Source organism: Colias croceus, chromosome 16 (genome assembly GCF_905220415.1).
Source record: "Colias croceus chromosome 16, ilColCroc2.1".
In the NCBI taxonomy this organism is placed as follows: domain Eukaryota; kingdom Metazoa; phylum Arthropoda; class Insecta; order Lepidoptera; family Pieridae; genus Colias; species Colias croceus.
Genome location: NC_059552.1, coordinates 1,384,203 through 1,403,278, shown reverse-complemented (window position 1 = coordinate 1,403,278; position 19,076 = coordinate 1,384,203). Strand labels below are relative to the sequence as shown.

The following is a 19,076-nucleotide window of genomic DNA, read 5'->3' as shown; positions in this document are numbered from 1 at the left end:
CATATTTCATACTAAATGTATGGGAGCGAATGTTACATGAAATAACATTTTTGGATATTTCTCGTTTTATTTTTAAAAAGTTATTATTGTCATTTTACTCATTAGGTATAGTACTTTCAATATGAGTTAAAAGTTTTTTGATATCTGTAATAGTTATGGAATAATCGCCTGTGCACACTTAACGATTACACCCTGTATAAAATAAAACGATCATTACATTTCATTCCAACGTTTATTTTGTAAATTTACATCAACATAATTTAATCATGCTTATTATTAGAACTTAGTCAGTATTTAATATTTATAATACTTTAAATCCTGAAGTCTGAAGACAATGCTTTTAGTCCCAATAGAAAATGACATTACGTCCGCTCATATTGCAAACACTAACTTAAATTAAAAATATAAAATTTTTAAACAATTTAAAAATTTTAATATTTTGTGCGAAGTTTCAACACAACTGAGACGGCACGGAGTGCGCGGGCGATATACGCGGGTGGCGGGCGGTGAGGCAAGGCTCGCTCGCCACCGAGCCGGCAGCTACTTGCGACCCGTTAGAACCGGTTTACGCATCAAAACACGTCAAAACATTGAACCGAATAATTCGGCCGAATATTCGGTTCGGTAAGGTTCTAACCGAATAGTATTCGGTATTCGGTTATTCGGTGAAACCACTATTCGGCGCATCTCTAATTGTAATCTAATTGATGAACAAAAAATAATTCCATGATCTATTTATTTAGTACATAGACAAAGGTTTAAATAATAAAAATATTATATTAAATGTCATTACATTTATGATGTTTATTTTTTAACTATTAATATAATTAAATAAATAAATTCTTTATTTGACAACAGAAGAAATATACATGTACATGCAATTAGGTAGGTAAAAAAAAAGAGAAATTGAACTAAAAATAAAAGTTACTTTAGAAATACATAGATGATACCTACCTACCATATAATATTATGATACATACTGTAAGATAAGGTAGGTACATAAAGTGACTTCCTTCAACTCTAATATTTGAAACTACTGATTTTTTTTAAATTTGTGCGTGTAGTAAAATTGCTTCCAAAATAAACTACAACAACAACTAGGTACCTATATTATGTAGCGAAAATTCGTCCCGTAGAACCTTAATACCCATGTTACATCGTACCTACAAAATCAAAACATTGTACACAAAGATATTCCGTCATACATAATCTTAAGTTTGTTCAATGAGACTCAGGTAAAAAGCTGCAATTGTGAAAGTCTCATCTCGGCTTACATGAAAGAGTAAACAATACAACAATAAGACCAACATACCGTCAGGTAAAGTCCAGGTAAGTTGTAACAAATAATAATACGCACTTTAACCATTGAATTTGTTACGATACAAAACTTTTTTACACAAGGATTGTAGTGCAGGAGTAAATGCAACCTTTTACTAAATTTGTCTATTGAAATATACAGGGTGTCACACTTTTGGTATATATTAAGCTGATCGCGTAAAAAAAACTTAAACAAAAAATTATGTCAAAATTTTTTTGCTAATTTTTTCCTTAAAATCCATGTTTTCTTCTCTAACTTTTGCATCCGGCATATAAACCGCTTCGCTAATGTAAGCCTTTTTTCAATAAAAACATAATCTTAAAAGATAGCTAGTAAAGTTGGGCGGGCTGCTTGTTAGGGGTCTACACATAGAGTTATAAGAATTCATCTATTTGAAAAAAAAATGCGTCTGGAATTTTATAAGTATTTTTTACGTACTCAGCGTATGCAAAACTATAATCTCCTTTGAGCTTAGGATACCAACGGTGGGACACCCTGTATAGATTCTCAAAGATTAACAATATATAATCCTTCTTCGATAATAAAATGAAGAAAATATAATTTCACGATCTTAATCATATTAAAGGTAAGTATCTAAGAAAATCGGTATGAATTCAGGATATCAAACATCTTCCTTTTTGTTTAATTTAAACTCACAATTCACATTTGTATCTAACATAATGTAGAAGCACAGTATTACAATATTTCCTAAATAATATTGTTTAATACTGAGGTAGAAGTCAGTGTAAAAACCGTTGAATATAATCTTCATTATAACAATAAGCAGAGTGGCTATTTATACACACGTACCTACAAAAATGTAAACGAAAAAAATATGAAATGGAATCATCCAATATAAAAACAGGTTCAAATTATTATACTAAAAAAAATCATCTTAATTTGAGTTAAATAAAAAAAAATATTCATTCAAAAAATTGTCATAAAGATATAAATTTAAATAAGTAACCAAAAAAATGAACTATACAAAAAAGGTTGTATAAATAAATGTATTTGCTTTTATAAAGCTTATCTCGTCTAGTTTTTTTTAATTTATGATAGTTACGCATCCTAGATCCTCGGCTTTGGTATGTCGTAGTACTAACAAAAATTTACGTGTGACTACCTTTATAGGACGGTTTATCAAAAAGGAACGTACCAGTAGGTACGTTATAGCTTTATGATTGTTAAACAGATCAAGAAAGCTTATAAGTAGTTAAATTTTACACAAAATCGTTTTCTTACCTCATTCAATTTCAATTTGTATAATTCTGATTTTCATAGGCGCATATTATATTTTCTAATTAGGTTGTTAACAATAAAATTTTGTTTCTACTCGACAATAGTATCAAATAATATTTGATTGTTTAGTTCCGACTGAAGCTTGTTTGAAAGAGCGCTAATAAATTCCACAACATTAAAGCACACTTTAGACTTAGGTACTAACTTTACTAAGCATGAATGAAGAAACAGTCTATCAATGTAATCTTATCTTTCCCCCAATAAAATATTAACAGTTTTGTAAAACGATAAGCAAAAGCTTAATAGATATTTCCCAGTAATTCTTGCTATTAACAACGTACATTGTCTTCACAAATCTGCTTGATAATTCCAGGAAAATGTGTTATAGTTGATAATAAGATCTCATTCTCCTGGATTAATAGATAATACATACCTAGATACCTGTGATAATAGCATAGTATACTTATACAGTAAATATAACGACAATTTTGGGTTTTTAATGTTGTGAGAGTCTGTATGGATATTATATACTAGCTGTTGCCCGCGACTTCGTCCGCGATTAGGTCGTTTTTCGTCATTCGTCGTTTAAAAAAAATACGTGACACTTTATTTTAAAATTTTCTTAATTATTGTCTCATATAAAATTTAACTACATTAAAATTGAACACTCTGATAAGAAAATCTTAAAATCTGAAGAAAACATGAATGTGGTTTAAATTATACATTTACTTAGTATCAAATAATAATCTAAATTAAATGTAGATTAACAGTTTGAGTACACCATTATAGAATATGTACCTAAGTATTAAATTACGTTAGTTTACATAGTAACTTTACTAAAAACACGATGACTATCTTTCGCGCTCGATACCACAAACTAAGCATGTTTGTGGTACGTGGCCCGCGTCACTTGACCCCCCGCGAGTTCCCCTCCGTTGCTATGCGAAAATACATTCGTCGCCCTACTGTAGGAAAAATTGTAATACTGTGGCCTGGGCGTTATAACACGTCCAGGGAGTTCCTGAGTGCCGATATCACCATCTTGAGGAAAAGCTTCTAATGTCGATTTAAAACTGCATACATACGAATTAACCTGTTCTAAAACTGTGAAATGAGTTCAGTTTTAAATTTGAGAAATACTGATTTCTTGTATTCCACTATTCGTTGTAGTCGAATACAAAATATATTTAAACAAACTTAGCTTGGCCTTCAGGCAAAAGGGATCCTATCAAATGGTAAACTTGACCTTGTATCTTAAAAGTAAGCATGAACGGATCTTCTGATAATTATTGAGCACCAAAGGATCATTTGAAACGCACTAATATAAGAGCGAATATTGTCTAATAACAGTTTACATTGCACCACAGAATATACATAATATTAGCTAAACGCTAATTGCACAGTATGTTCCTCTAAAAGTAGTGATTTTGTGAAAGGTTCCGGTGTATCTTCAAACGAAAGCCGAATCGCCTTACTACACTTTAAAGCATTACAAAAAGAACATACTACGTTAATATCGCCTATACAGAAAATGATCTGTAATCAATTGTGAGGTTATAAGCAAACCCACTTTTATATTTGTCAGACCACACCACCGAATTCGTAGATTGTTTACCTCAAGACATTAAGACTATGACGAAATCTGTCTGCAGTAAGACGGGCCTCTCGCTATTCGTACGTTTCCAGAGACCGAATAGTTTCAATTCTTAATCTTTCATTAAACAAACTTATTAATCGTTCTTGTCTCATATAATTGTAATATTCGCGTCCCTACTCTAGTCATTGCTTATGCTCATGTTCATCTTATTATGATGCACCCTATCATTTGTCAAACGGTCTTCATATTGAGTAAAGTTTCAGATTCTCGAGATAAAATATGACTGTCGTGATCAGTAGTGAGACGAAATTCCCTCTCAGTGAGGGTTTCGGTCTCACGGGATAGTACAATATGCCGTTTGCGATCAGCTGTGTGATGTCATACCCTCTCAGTGAAGGTTCGGTCTCACGGGATAGTAGGGGAGACCGGGTTTGGTTGTCTCACGGGTTGGATGTCACAGCGGTCTTAATACAAAACTGAACTAACGAATAAGTCTGTTGACCAGCGTGGCTAGAGCGATACAGTGACAACGCTGTCCCCACTTCGCGTCAGACCGCCCCGATCTGCCGTGAGGGCCTCACACGTGTTTATTGTTTTCGCACAGATTTTTTATGATATGTGGACCGAATATGCTCCTTATAACATCACTTTTTGTGAACGAAACGACAGCGCGGTTTAATTCAATGCCAACACCATCAGAAAAAAGGATTATTTTAATTGTGAAAAAATGTATTATGATTTACACTACATATTAACACTCTTTTAACATTTAACATAAAATATAAGTCTGTGAGTGTGTAAAAATAAATCCAGCTAATTACATATTAAACTTATGTTTATAATTTGGTATACGACATGAAAATATATTAATTGTCAAGCAATAATAATACAGATAAATACTGAACATAAGTATAATAGATATTAAGTAGTATTAGTTAAAATATACTTTGACTACTTTGACTGTTAGTTAAAGTTTATTTTTACTAACAACATGTAAATGAAGAAGAAATAATAATTACCAACGAACTAACCTTTTCTATAATACTTAACACGGCACATTTTTCAAATTATCTTGCTCAACTCTACTAAAAAATTTGAGGGTTTTGTTGGAACTTTAATATGTAAAAACTATGATATATCTAAACTACGATACAACTTGCATGCGGAAATGCTCATTACAATTGTGAATCTAAAGAATAACTAACAACATACTGTTCAATTTTATTGAGCTGATGAATATCTTTTGCCTGGAAGAAATCACCGTCGCCTAACAAATATAATGTGTTTTCTTATAAAACCGTTACATAATTTATTTTATCTACTTAAATAATGAAAATGATATATTTATTAAATATAAAACATATTATGTAAAATGATTAAAAATAAATAAATGAAGCAACTACGATTCAAAGAAAACATCTTTTTCAGTGTGAAAATGCTCTAAGCAATCCTGGATGATGAACTGTATATCATGTACCTACTCTGATCCCAGTACGGTCGGTACGTCGATAGCCATAACGATAAATATTATAATCAGATAACCGCAAAGTCAAAATAAAAACATTACTTGTAAAGTTGTGAGTGCAAAATTTACGTTTCATTTGGCAATAAAATTTTTTTCGGTACTAAAACGTAGTAGTTTGATATGTGGTTGGCTGCCCCTCCTCTCCTTCCTGAAAAATATCCTCCAAAATTTCCCGAGATACTTCCAATGATTGAACCATTGGACGTTGGACATTAACTTCAGTCAAAAATTGACGAAGCGGATGATTACTAATTTCCACTTAATCCTCGATGCTTTATCATCAAATCATCAATTTTCAAGTGGTGTAGTAAAAATATCAGCAGAAATCGTCTTCCAAAGGCGATATAATTTTATTAGCATTGAATCTGTAAATAAAAAAATCAAAAGTTAACTGTAAATCTATAAAAAAAGCTACTTACAAATAAAATTTTATCAAAAACTTCTGTTCCCAATGCACCTCAAAATAATAAAAGAATCATTCATTTCATTTCAATAAATACCTGTAAGTAACAACTTACCTTTTGTGGGAACGCATGATGGTGAAAATTCACAAAACACGAAGATTGCATTTGATATTTTTGGTTTTATGGCATTCAATTGCTTTATAAATATCACTACATAGTATGAAAAAAGTCGCTTTCTGTGTCCCTATGTCCCTATGTCCCTTTGTATGCTTAAATCTTTAAAACTTCGCAACAGATTTTGATGCGGTTTTTTTAATAGATAGACTGATTCAAGAGGAAGGTTTTAGTACATAATTTATTAGGTTTTAGACAAAGCGGACGAAGCCGCGGGCGGTAAGCTAGTAAATTTATAAAACACGAAGATTTTTAAAATTGTAACTAATGAACACAACAATATATTAGTATACTCTTTGGAACACAATCATTAGATTAACTGTAGATAATGGTGTCTATTTTTACTTAAAATAATAAACATCTACCCTCACTTTAAAAAAATGTAGTTTATTATTTACACGAAATATATATCTTATAGGGAACGGAAGATATGGGTTAAAGAGTTAAATAAATAAATAACATAATTATATTTAAATTATTAATTTTTAACATTGTGTTCAGTAGTGTTAACATGTAAATTGATTTGATTTTTACGAAATCTCATAGATGGCGCTGTTACAAAATTAACATTATACAACTTACATTCTTTAAGCTATGTTTCTCTTCCCAAGTTACTTAAATGGCATAATTTTTATAGTGTCAATCTAGATATTGTCAAACAACATTTATATATGCGTCATTTGATTATTAATTTCCAATAGTTAACGTGTAAATTGATTTGATTTTTATAACATTCAATGGATGGCGCTGTTTCTAATTTGTCTTTATACTACTAAATTCATTAAACTGTTTCTCTGCCCAAATTACGTAAATGACATAGTTTTTATTTTGTAAAGCTAGATAATAGCATGGCTTACTCGAAACCAACATTTAAACATGAGTCTTTAGATTGTACGCTGTCGTAATACACGGAATACGTAAGAAAAATAAAGGTTCACAGCTCCTCCCCCGTAGGTGATAGCTTGATAATATGTAGCCTATAGCCTCACCCGACCTGTTAGTAATATTCATGCAAAATTTGAAGTCAATCTATGCAGTACCTTTCGAGATTAGCTCGGACAAACATACAGACAAACAGACAAACAGACAAACAGACAAACAGACAAACAGACAAACAGACAAAAATTCTAAAAACTATGTTTTTGGCTTCTATATCGATTATAGATCACGGCCCAGGTATTCTTTTAAAAAAATATTCAATGTACAGTTTTGACTTTCCTACGATTTTATTATATGTATAGATTATGTAGGTACTCTACATTCGATGCGATTTGACGATATAATATCAGTTGTAATTTTAATGTAGTACCTATACCTGCCTAGTGAATAATAAGATAAGACTATTTATCGAAAATAAAAAAAAAGTAACAACATAGGTATACTAATAAAAATATAAAAAAAGAAATTAAATAATTAGAATTGTACAACACAGAGCACACAACAAATATTTAATTTAAAAATTAAGTTCTTTATCTACATTCCACATGTACCTACATTTTGAAGATGTTTCATGTATTTCTAGATGTCAAATCAAAAGTTTCGAACGACATCGAGCTAAATCTAAATGTTTCAGGTAATAATACTTAACAATCCTCGCAGGTCGCTTGAAAGAACATGCGCAAAACACCAGGTTATTCTTATTATGAAAAGAAAAGCAAATGTACTTGAGATCAATTTACATAATACAAGTGGATTGCACGTGCTATTTCCTTGTTAATATAGTTTGTGCGGAAAATTTGTGCTTGATAATAACCTGATATGAAGTTTTCGCACGTGGAAGCACTCTATTGACTCTCCAGTTGGTCTCAAATTAAATGTACAGATATGCATAGGATTGTATGGACCAGAGTGCTATAGATTTTGCCGTATATATTGCTTATTTATATTCACTATAAATTGCAAATAATAAGCTTTCATAAATATACGATATTACTAACCAAAGAGCTTTTAAATTATTAAATAATCATTTTTTTTAATAATAAACATATTGCATTTAGATTGAATTCGTCAAATGTTTTATTGTTAATAAAAGGCGGGAAACTTTCAACGATCCCCTTTCGTTTTGGCGGCAATTTTCAATATTGTTAGTCATTTAAGTTATTGTAGGTAGGTAACATGCCTCCAGACTGTTTTGACCATAGTTTTGACACATATCGCGGGTCTCAAACCATAGGGGCGTATATGCAAAAATGCGATTTTTCGTTTTTAATGCCATTGGATTCTACTTTAAGCAATACATAACCTCAATTTTTCTTATAATTTAATACTGATTACTTTTTGTATAAAATGCAAAATATTATTTGCCGTAAGCTAGACAGTCTACAATTATTGTTAGGCCATATAGCCGTATAATAGACGTAAGAGCAATATTATTGCTTATTGAGGCAGTTTTGACATGCCTTATAGACGTATGCACATACGACTGTTTGTTTTATTTTAACCTGAAATCATTGTGTCGAGCTATATAGACGTATGCACATACGACCATCAATGTCAACATGATCCTGGGGATATTAAGTCATAACTGCGGACGTATGCACATACGTCTACATATTTAAGTATTGCTGTCTCAAGATTTCGTCACTAAGAGGACGTCACAGAGCAAGTTGGTGGACGTATCGTCATGTCAACAACACGGAAACACGATCATTCTGCAGTGAGATGCCAAAGCGAGTATATGTAATTCTAATGCGTGGAATAACACTAAAAACAAAATAATAAAATTCGCACACCATGTGCAGTTCGATCCAACTTGAGAGATAGGATAGTTTAAATTTCAAATCGTTTTAGAGAAAGCGGGCGAAGTCGCGGGCGGTAAGCTAGTTATTTTATAAAGAACATTTCATGGAGAATAATAAGGTTCCTATCTGCAAGATTTCATACAAAGAATTAATTCTGGAAAATAATATAGATTTTCACAAGCCGAGGATAGACCAATGTTGGTGTCATAAGTTTGAGCAGTTACCCAAAGAAGAACAGAAAGAAAAACAGGAGGAATATGAAAAACATGTTAATAGGAAAGAATATGCCAAAGAAGAAAAGAAGAAGATAAATTAAAGGCAATGGTTGACTCTACTCTTCTTGTCTGTACCTTTGATTTCGAAGCAGTATTATACTGTCCATTAGTTTTGGGTAAACCTATCTTTTATAAAAGGAAATTGGGCTTTATAAATATCACAATACATAATGCCACTGCATTATGTATTGTGATAGTAGCCCTGTTTGCTCACTAGCAAACAGGGCTACTGTTACTTTTGGCCAGAGTACGAGAGAAACAGAGGGGCAAATGAAGTCTCAACATGTTTGTATAGGTACTTATATCACCAAGCTTACCAATGTGGAACACCTGATTCTTTATTCTGATTGCTGCCCAGGACAAAATCGAAATTCAGTGGTAGCTTCAATGCTAAGATATTATGTAATGATGTCTTCAGCAAATCATGTAAAAATTAGGTTATCAATTTGGCCGGTATATTTTTTTTATTAATGCACACCGATTACTCCGAGGTTTCTGGACCGATTTATGTGATTCTTTTTTTGTTTGATGCGCAATGGTGTCGAATTGGTTTCATAAAAAAATTATTCGGATAGGCCTAGCAGTTTTTATTTTATGAGCATTTTTGTCTGATCTCGATGGCTTAATTGAAATCTAGCAAGTAACTTTGATACACTTCCCGGTAACCGATTAAGCTGAAATTTTGTATACGTATGTAAATAATTGGATAACGATGAAACATTATCATGACATAGAGCTGATTTGATGATGGAATCGGAAGGTGGTCATAGGAACTCAGTAATATATTGACTCAACTTTATCGAGCTTGGGCTCGTTTGATTCGTGTTGATAAATAAACTATAAAGTATTAAAAATAACTACGTTAAAAACAACCGACTTCAATAACGAATTAATAACATCAAATCTTTTTTTTATTTTTTACTTTTCCGTTACATATTGAAGTCGGTTGTTTTTAACGTAGTTATCAATGTTTGTGACTTTAGTCATTTAAAGTAGGTAAGTAACTATGTTCAGATTTATAAATAAATTTAATTTTTTATAGGTAAGTATGCTTATTTTTATTTTCATACAGAAAATATTGTGTAATTACTTCCATTTGTTTTTTTTGTCTAGATTGTAGAATAAAACTGGTTTATACCTCTACTTTGAATTCAAACGCCTCTCAATATAAATGCCAAGCCAAACAGGCGTAAGATTTTTAAAAACCGCGTAAATAACGTTAATTTCGATGGGTTCTCATTCCTAAATTACAATATTTTGAGTCACCGACTAGGTAAAAATAAATATAAGTATAAATATTAATAATTCAAGGAGAAGGGTTTTACGTCCATAAATTCCATACATTTATGGGGGAAATTTGACGGAGTTTTGCCGTCTATTTGCCATGACTCTCCTGAAAAGTAGGGGTTTTGTGGATACGCCCCTATGGTTTGAGACCCGCGATATGGAAACGATTCACTCGTCTTATGAAGGAAAAAGCATACAAAATATCTAAATTTTTAAACTCCGCAAATTTTTACCTATACTTAGGTTATAATGGGAACATTCGGAATCTAACATGGAATTAAAATATCCAAACGCAATCAAAACTTCTCAAACCAAGACCAGATTCGGATCAAGACCTCATTATCCGTACGAAATAAAACTAAATCAAATTCCCACTGCATAAATCGTCTCGATAAGTTTAAAATGAATGAAATTTTTGCATCGTTGTTGACCCTAAGGGCTTTGTAAGGGTCCTTTCTCAGGCTTTGCCAGCTGTCCTTGCACCGGGCCGCATTCAAGACGTTTACCGGCGGTTTTGTTGCCGCTATTTTTTAGACCCCATTTTTTAGGTTATGTTTTTGATTTTAGTGTAATTATATTTCAATTATGCTTTCGTTCGTTTGTTATACGGCTAATAAATAAAAATAATGCGTGTGCAACGTAACATGTAGGTAATTTACCTTTATGTTTTTGTTTTTAATGTTTAGTTAAAAATATTTCACTTTATAAATTTGCAGTTTGAATATTACAAAGATAGGTTTGATTATGAAATAGAATAGCGTACATTTTCTTTTGAAGAATCCATAAGCGAGTTACCTATTATGTGCACTAATTATCGTATCAGTAAAATAGATAATGAAATAATTGATTTGTTTTGAAGGTCCGCAATTTCTAATATGTAAATAATTTTTCCTCACTTAATGTTTTCTTATTATAGGTATATTAATGAATAGCTATTGAAATGATATGAAGCTATTAGGGGATGTGACTCCTACGCGTCTCATAATCATAAGTTCTTTCAGAAAATCCATGAAAATTGCCTGAAATATTTCAATTAAACCTGATTAGGGATGAAAACATGAATGAAACAAACCTATAGATTCAGAAATTATATCCAATTCACGGATTATTTTAAGTACATTCTTAAATATCTTATACGAGTTCTCCACGCGTCTTCGTTATAATGTTTTCAAAGAATTTTATTTTATTTTATGAACAAAAGCTTATTCACAAATAATTTGGAAAAGTTTTGTACACTTATCCGTTTAACATTAATCGCTTTATAAAAATAAGTTTTGTTTATTTTCGGATTCAATTTTAGCTAAATCTATGAAAACTTCATCAAATTCATTTAGCAGAGTAAAGAGTAACAGGTAAAACCACAAACAAACGCTCACATACAATGATCCAGTTATTTAAGTACTACCAAGATATATACCTTTTCGAAAACAAATATATTAAAAATACGAAAAAATAAATGAATGAAAGTTACCTCTATAATACTAATATTCATTCAGTTTTTAATAATAAGGTCTCAGCAAACAATTGAATCACAATGAATTAGTGAATTTTTGTTTGCAGTCCAAGGCGAAATTAGCGCGGAGGTCATTGAACTTACAAGGGTTGTCGTTCCGGCAGCCTCCCTTCAAGGGTTCTCAATAATTTTCACTTTTTTAATGCCTTTGATCCTTAAGCTTGAATTCTGTTTGTAATTTTCGGCAGAATTTGATCAAAACTCAAGTTTAACTTGTTAAAAATTAAAGAAGAGAATTTGACGTAAGTAGATGACGCAATATTAGTTTTATTTCGTCATGTTTCTAAACGTCTTCCCTCCTTCTAATTCAATGAAATAGCTTGCTTTATAATATTTTTATTCAACAAAATTAATTCATTTATTTTGGCACGTAAAAACGCTCCAAATATAAAGTAAATTCGCACAATAGAAAATTTACAGTTTGCAAAAACTTATTCATTTGTTTACTTAAAAATAAAATACAATTCTTCTGAGTTAAATCCTTTACAAAATACTTTCATATTTTGGTAATAACATATTCTAAAATAAAACTTCAAATTTATGTAATAATATATATTATCCCATAAATAAAATAAAACGAATCAGCAAGATATATTTTTTATCAAAATCAACAAAAAAAGAACAATAAAGTGTACAATATAATACTAACTCGGGCATTATTTAATAGATCACCCCATTAATCTACATCATAACACAATATTAACTAGAAATCCCCGAACTATATCACCGGAACCTGGCTTCCTACCTCTAACAAAAACTTCAGAAATTAAGGAAACTGTTTTGTTACATTAAGATCGATTCTCCATACGTCTTCACATCCGTTCAATCTTCATAAAGTGCAAAAAAAACTGTTCTACCGAGTACAATAGCCTGGCTTACATCTGCTATCCGTTTTATAAGCAGATGGTTTGAGCAAGAAAAAAAATTGTACCTGTAATGTTTTGTACACGACTGTACTTTGAACTCAAGACGAAGGGTGACGCTATGCGACACACGCGCGGGACTTTCTCACGAATTATTATTTAGGAAGTCTTGAATTGGGTTAATGGATAGGCTGGGGTGTGTGCAGCTTGCACTTCATTTGTTAAAGCTTGGTGGTAGTTTCGTGACGTTATGTGTGAATGATGACTTAAAATTTGATATCGTATCGATACATATTTTGATTGTTAGATATACGATTTTTAAAAGAGAGTGCGCTCAATTGTTTCATTAACTTCGCTACTAAATACCTATGCGCTTTTTATTTAGACTATAAAAAATAGATTTTAGTAAAATTTCATAATAATATTTTTAAAGTAACATATTTGAAATTTATTATAATACGTATTCCATTTATTATTGTAGATCCATTCCAGCAAATTCTCAATAATACAGAGATATAATGAGATAAGATAAGCTAGGATACAATTATCATAATTACTTACGTAATACGTATGCATTTCTTCCATACACGCATTTGTAATGAGGACATTGTGCACCAAAAAATTACGATATCTTTATTAAGTAAAAAACCTGCTATTAAATTCAAAACATTTTATATGAGCAATGAAAAACTGATGGAAGGATGGAATGATGTATGTTTATTATGTGTGTTACTTTTTCACGCGAAAACCACTAAACGGATTTGATTATAGATTTTTGGCCGTTATGTAGCAAACTTTGTAGCATATTACATGTATACCGGAATAACAATTTAACTTTGCTTACTTGTTTTTCCTGCAGGTTCGTCCGCTGGTGATACTGCGAAGCCGAAGCAGAGCTATTAATTAATACAATTAATGGAGAGATCCATTTAAAATTAAAATATCTTGTATTCTTATTTTTTGTTACCTAATTTCATAGCAAATTTTTAAAATCGAATATTTTTAAAAGTTCTGAATTAATCGTGGTCACCCCACTGTACAGTCTGATTCGAAAACCCAAAATCTTATATTTCTTTCTTCCTACATAATATTGTACGGAGTTTTGTTACTTTTATGCATTTTAATACTTAAATAATATTTTGATAATATATTTTTATATGTTTTTATAACGAAGAGTCAGATGAAACATGTCAATGCGTCATCGCACTTATGCGGGATCCTTTAAGAAAAGCCTTACATAAAAATACTTAAAATTGGGTTCAACTTATAACTAAATCAATTTTGGGATCTTAATGTACCGAAAAATTATTTTTTTAACGTTAACATAATATGTATTATGAACAACCAAGTAATTTATTCATCTTTCAACGTAATACATTTAAGATGAAAGCCACAGATCACAGAAACTAAAGGTAAACTAGATCTCTATGATGAAAGCAAACTATGCTTTTACAAGTTTTTTTCTGATATTTTTTTGGAGATATTTATATAAATAGTTATCTAACCTCACACATAATCTACTGTAATTTATATATAACTGGCATTTGCAATACTTTCATTACTTATTCATATTTTTAAGTCTTTCAATTTTCAAGTAAGCTCTCATTAAAAAGTAGTCTATTTAAAACATAATTAGCCAACACCGACTTGTCTTGCGTGTATGCATCAAGCCATTCACCATCTGTTTATTGTATTTTTTTTTATATTTTTATTGAAAAAAATATTCACGCACGACATAAGGACCACCTATAGGATTGGATCAAATTAACAAGAAATAATTGAGCATAATTATTTGCTCTTATTTAACCTGTTTTTGTTGTAACTAGTATTGATTTCTGATTTTTTTTAACAATTTATAATGTATTCAGTCGTGTAAGAACAAACTATAATATTAGAATATAAAGAAGTAAAAAATACGGTTAGTTGTAAATATAGGTATGACTTATGTTTGCTCAATAGTTTTTTATAATATCTATACTAATAATTAATATAAAGCTGAAGAGTTTGTTTGTTTGAACGCGCAAATCTAGCCCATTTATCGAGAAAGTGAAATATAATATCATCACGCAGCACGCTACGACCAAGGAGTGGAGCCACAGGGGTGAAACCGCGCGGAGCAGCTAGTAGGTAAATAAAACGTCAGATTAAATTTAAAACAAAAAGAAATAGTTTCTGTTACTTGCACATATTTAATAATTTATTCAGAATACTTAAAAGAATTAACCACTAAAACATTCGAAACGTTATTCTTTATCTTAAGCTTAAGCTAAGTAATTTCTTTCTGCAAATCCAAGATTTTACGGTAAATATTGGTTAATCCTAGAAATATATAAGAGGTTCTTTAGGTCTATATGTTAGGGTTGTCAATTAATTAAACTTAAAATTAATTTAATAATTAAGGTTAATTAGATAATTTGCACTAATTGAACTTTGCAATTGGGTATTGGGATAGGTTTCATTTAAATTAATTACATTTTTCTTATGTTAGGGCATTTTTTATTTCCCACATTCAAATTCCATATATTCTACTGTCTCATAGCAAAGAAAATAATAATAAATAATAATATATTTACTGAAAAATAAATAAGCAAGAATAAATTATAAAACTTTTCTATCATTTTCCATTTTTCATAGAAAAAAACGTCAAGTACTTTATGCACAACTAGCGGTCCGCCCCGGCTTCGCCCGTGGTACATATTAACGTTTTCTCTACATAAGAACCATCCTCGTACTTCAAGGAATATAATAAAAAAAGAATTATCGAAATCGGTTCAGCCGTTCTCGAGTTATGGAATTACAACGAAAAGTGGCATTGATTTTTATATATTAGAAGATAGGGTTGACAGCCCTAACCACAGTCTAGTGCTTATTTTGGGTTTGACATAAAATGTACTGACGTAGGACGAAAGTGTAGTAAAAACTTAAGCGTTTTTGCTTGCCTTGACCTGCCAATAGTTGAACTTACGAGCTGCGGGCCTCAAGGGAATGCTTTTTCTGTTAATGTTATGCGAAACCCAAACTAGCTACGGCCTGGCCTTACTGTAAGAAGGTATGACTATAGTATTATATTATCTGTGCTATTACTAAAGTTATATATCTTTTATTATATAAAAAGGCGATGGACTGATGTATCAACGCAAATACTAAATTACCTACTGCACCGATCTCGATAAAATTTGGCATGCCGATTGCCACTATGATGAGTCACTAAGAAAGGATTTTGATAAATACTCCCAGGGGAAAAAATAGCGAATAAAATTTAGTTTGACCAGGCGGGTGAAGCTGCGGGAAAGCTGCAGCTAGTTAGTATATTATAATATATATATAAGTATACAGCTTTGGTCAACAAATAGAAACTGATGATTATAGATTTGATTTAAAACGGTATTATAGGTATATTCGTAAAGTTACCATTAGGCATTATAGTAATATGATGATATTTTTCAAACTCAAAAATTTATTTATTCAATTAGACTTCTTCTAGAAGCACTCTTGAATCGTCATTATATATTTTTTTTTAATTTACCACAAAGATTTAGATTTAGAAGAAAGCAGTATTTACAAGAGATAAAATTGGAGACCAGAAAACCTTAAAATAATGTTTTTGTTAAATTAAAACCAAAAAATTGCTATTGCGTCGTTGTGATCTTTCACTAAATCCAATAAGAATTGAATACCATGAAGCAGTCAAGTTATCATTTTCTCAAAATATATAATTTACATCCTTGTCATTTACAACTTACAACACGTTTATGCAAACTGCACTTTAAACGATACAGCCATTTAAAAGCTTAACACCTCAGATAATATAACAACGCAGAGACATAAAATTCTCACCCTTCTTTTGAAAGGGGTAAAGCTGTTGCTAAATGATTTATACATTAATATAACTAAATGATAATTGTAATTAAAACCTTGTACCTATATATTTTAATAATAATAATTAATTCTCATTACATTTAAGTTTTAACCCAGGACAATAAACACGGTCGTCGCCGAACTCATAGCTTGTCATTTTTTTAGGCAAAATAATTAATTCTTAACGTTAGGTGAAAGAGTAACAAATATCATCACACGATTTAGAGCTTATTCTTATAAAAAGTTGAATGTACCTACGAACGAAACAGTATCGAAGCCCGTAGATGTGAGCTGTGGGTGTGAGTATTAAATTAAAAGATGCAAGAAGCATTTTATAAACAATTAAAAATATATAATTAGGTATAAGTTTAAGTACCTAAGTACGTACTTGTAATTTTTAATCAAATCTTAAATATAAAAAATGATGAAGTAAAATAAACTAGATATTATGTACCTTAAGTATTAAACTGATCTTTAACGTTATTGCTCGAAATAATATTCATTAACGATTCATAATATTGTGGTTTGAGGTATCTGACTCAAATATCAATAAAAAATCAATGTATTTTTTTTAATTCCTCAACATTCATAAAATTATTAAATCCCACCATATGTATATCCACATGTATATCGTAAAACCAACTAAAGAATTAGTTTGATGATACTCTTTTCAGACGCGTCCGCACTTCGATTTACTACAATTACAGTTCAACAGTTCACGGACAATCGTAAGCGAATGTAAGCAATTAATTAGGCATGTACTTATCGCAGTGCATAGTTACCTGCGAGCGCCGTCTGCTAGGCGGGCGGAAGCTGCATCCCGCGGCCGCCCGCTGCAGCCGGCCACCCCACCCCCCTCCCCTCAGAGCGCGTGCGCTACCCATGCCGAGCCGGCCGGCAACTCAGTCTACCGCCGCGCCGCGACACAGCCGCACGCACGTTACGCTACAAAACGCGGCATCCACACGATCGAACGTGCTTTTTTACCCAGTGACACTACGAGAGGGCAACCTCTCGCTACCGCCAAGATTGCTTCACAAGTGGAAATGCCGTCGAGCCTCTTCGGAGAGCTGGGAGGCGGGCTCGTCGAGGACCAGCGCGCGTTTCAGCTCGCTCTCGAGCTGAGCATGCTTAACTTCGGCGAAACTCTGCCGTCGTCCAACCCATTGGCCAGCCCGCTCGGCTTCGCGCCGCCGCCTGATGACCGCACCAAGAAATCGCAGAACATGACCGAGTGCGTCCCGGTGCCTTCTTCCGAACACGTCGCAGAGATCGTCGGCAGACAAGGTAGGTTGAGCTTTGAGGTTATGTCGCCGGCTGTTACCCTGTTCACTCCACCCTTATGTAAGGGCGCACGTGCGATATAGGTTATGTTCGATCTATCCACCGGCTCGGCGGAATCGCCAAACAGATAAACCGTCAGTTTTTGTTTGTTTACCCTCGCAAATATGTCGCGGTGTCGTGTCGCGTAGTGCGCATTTCGTAGATATTTACGTAGACGTACGTAGCTTATTGCACGTAGAATGCACTCGGCGTATAAATATTAATGTGTAAATAATTGCATGTCGCTAGTTCCCATGACTACCTATCTATGAGCGCCGTCGATACTTGTGTAGTGTGTATGAAAAAAGTAGAATCTTCTAATTAAAAGGTACCGTTAGCAAAAAATGGTCCCAAGGGATGTGGGTTTTTTTAAAGGGTCGGGGTGAAAAAATTCCGACAAAGCTCTCGACGCTGCCTTATCTGAGACTAATTTTTCTAAATGTGCATTAGATTTGAGCGAAAAAGTTAATTTCGTGGTTGACTTCAAAGTAAAATTATTCGTTTGAATGCAGGTATTTAGGTACGTAAGAAAAAAATTGGATCTACCCATGATTAGTGAAAAAATTGGAATAGATGAGCGTTATTTAATGGATGTTCTTTTGTATGAAATAACTTTGTATCGTTTTTTTTCAAAGTTCTAAAAATGAGTTTATTTACCTGTCAATCGAAATTTCGATATCATCCTTAGGTATGCCATGGTAGTTATTATTTGTGCTCAAATCGATATTTAATTCATTTTCAAGTAATTATATGTACATTATATTTATTATTTAAAATGCCCACAGATACTAATAAGTAGAAGCAATAAAGTATGCATGCAGTTCGTTGCGCGTGCGCATGTTGACAGTTTAATAATAGATGACTGCACGTAGGTATGTAATAACTAAACTAAATAATGGCTTAGCAATTTTAGTCTAGATTCTAATAAAAACCCAACAAATTATATATTTCGAAGAGGT

At 32.0% G+C, this 19,076-nt stretch overlaps 1 protein-coding gene across 1 annotated transcript in view; it reads left to right on the top strand.

Annotated features, from left to right (window-relative positions):
- Positions 1-17,714: 17,714 nt before the first annotated feature.
- The window catches only part of LOC123698622 (RNA-binding protein MEX3B), a 52,781-nt gene continuing 51,419 nt past the window's right edge, over positions 17,715-19,076 (top strand). The window contains exon 1 of the mRNA XM_045645350.1: positions 17,715-18,081. Coding sequence (XP_045501306.1) covers positions 17,841-18,081 — 241 coding nt within the window. The 5' untranslated portion in view covers positions 17,715-17,840. The remainder of the gene's footprint in view (positions 18,082-19,076) is intronic.